Source organism: Trichechus manatus, unplaced genomic scaffold (assembly GCF_000243295.1).
Source record: "Trichechus manatus latirostris isolate Lorelei unplaced genomic scaffold, TriManLat1.0 scaffold00073, whole genome shotgun sequence".
Taxonomy (NCBI): Eukaryota; Metazoa; Chordata; class Mammalia; order Sirenia; family Trichechidae; genus Trichechus; species Trichechus manatus.
In genome coordinates, this window is record NW_004444009.1 from 6,218,073 (window position 1) to 6,219,991 (window position 1,919).

The 1,919-nt window shown below is 40.5% G+C and overlaps 1 protein-coding gene across 1 annotated transcript in view; it reads right to left on the reverse strand.

Moving 5' to 3' along the window:
- Positions 1 to 1,919, reverse strand: part of CD101 (CD101 molecule) — a 25,725-nt gene that overhangs the window by 16,790 nt on the left and 7,016 nt on the right. Inside the window, exon 2 of the mRNA XM_023734834.1 lies at positions 376 to 411. Coding sequence (XP_023590602.1) covers positions 376 to 411 — 36 coding nt within the window. The remainder of the gene's footprint in view (positions 1 to 375; positions 412 to 1,919) is intronic.

The following is a 1,919-nucleotide window of genomic DNA, read 5'->3' on the forward strand; positions in this document are numbered from 1 at the left end:
ATGTATGATAATTGACCTTTTATAGGATTTTTAAATTATGGGAAAATTCAGCATATACTTCCTCAAGCCTCAAATTCCAGGATACCCGCTATCTAGCTGTTCCCACTGAAATGGTTGCTGCAGAGGCAGTCGATGGCTCTGCCCATGCTACCATGAATTTTCTTGCCAGGTGGTTGGAACTACTTGTAGCTCTTAGCCAAGCCCAACACAAGATCAGCTAAAATTAGCATCTGAAGAGACAGCAGGCATTTGGTTGGACTTTTTTGTTTTGTAATTTTTTTTAAAGAGCTACTACAGTTTTACTATAAAGCTTCAAAGTAAAGTTGTAAAGTCTAAAAAATCTGGCATCAGAATATATTTTAGTTTTTCCCTTACCAAAAATTTTCAGTTGGGACCACAATGGAAGGTTGCCTGTTGGAACAAATCTCAATTATTAAGTCTAAAGGATAAAACATGATTAAAGGGGAACATTTCATTTGACAAATTTTTAAAATCTAAAACAGAAATCAAAAAGTATAGTTACTATACTTATCAAAAAAAAAAAGACCAGACTTACTGGTCTGACAGAGACTGGAGAAACCCTGAGAGTATGGCCCTCAGACACCCTTTTAACTCAGTAATGAAGTCACTCCTGAGGTTCACCCTTCAACCAAAGATTAGACAGGCCCATAAAACAAAATGAGACTAAAGGGCACACCAGCCCAGGGGCAAGGACGAGAAGGCAGGAGGGGACAGGAAAGCTGGTAACGGGAACCTAAGGTTGAGAAGGGGAGAGTACTGACATGTTATGGGGTTGGCAACCAATGTCACAAAACAGTATGTATAGTGTTTAATGAAAAGCTAGTTTGCTCTGTAAACCTTCATCTAAAGTACAATAAAAAATACATAAAAAATTAAAGAAAAAAGTATAGTTACTATTATGATTATTATTAAAGGCTTGTTTATTTTGTGTTACAGAAAGAACAAAGAACAAGTGAAAGAGATGCCATAGGGTGAGCTAGAAATTTCACTAGGGGCCTGGGGCCCATTGCAAGGGGAAGATAGGATTGAAAGACACCAGAAGGGTTCAATAGGGAGTGATTGCTGGTATTATGGAATTAACAGAAGAGAGTTCATAGAAGCTATGGAAAAAGCAGAGCATCTGCTGAATTTTGTTAATCCACAAGGACAAAGAGTAAAGGAGACTTGCTGTTGTTACGTGCCGTCGAGTCAGTTCTGACCCATAACGACCCTATAGAACAGAGTAGAACTGCCCCATAGGGTTTCCAAGGAGCAGCTGGTGGATTCGAACTGCCAACTTTTTGGTTAGCAGCCAAGCTCTTAACCACTATGCCAACAGAACTCCAAAGGAGACTAGGGTGAAAACAAAACAAAAAAATCCATTGCCACCGAGTTGATTCTATGGCGACCCCAAGTGTTACAGAGTAGAACTGCTCCATAGTTCTAAAACCATAGGGTTTTCTTGACTGTAATCCTTAGAAAGCTGACCACCAGGGCTTTCTCCCATGGAGCTGTTGGGTGGGTTCAAACCATTAACCTTTAAGTTAATAGTTGAGCGCAAACTGTTTGAGCCATCCAGGGACCTTACAGTGAAAAAAAAGAGGAAGGGAAAAGAAAAATGATGTAATATAGACCGTGATAAGGCTGAGTATAGGAATTCTGAAATGAAAATAATGCTGAGGGATAGAAGTGGGCCAAAAAAACAAGGGCAGAAAGGATAAGTGGTCACCTGATGGGGTCAACTAAAATTTGCACGTACGCGTGCTCACTTTGGAGCCCTGGTGGCACAGTGGTTAAGAGCTACAGCTGCTCAACACACAATACAGGGGAAGTCAACATAATTGGACGAAACCAAAAGCTAAGAAGTTTCCTGAACACAACCAAACACTTCGAGGGACAGAGTAGCAGGGGTGGGGGTC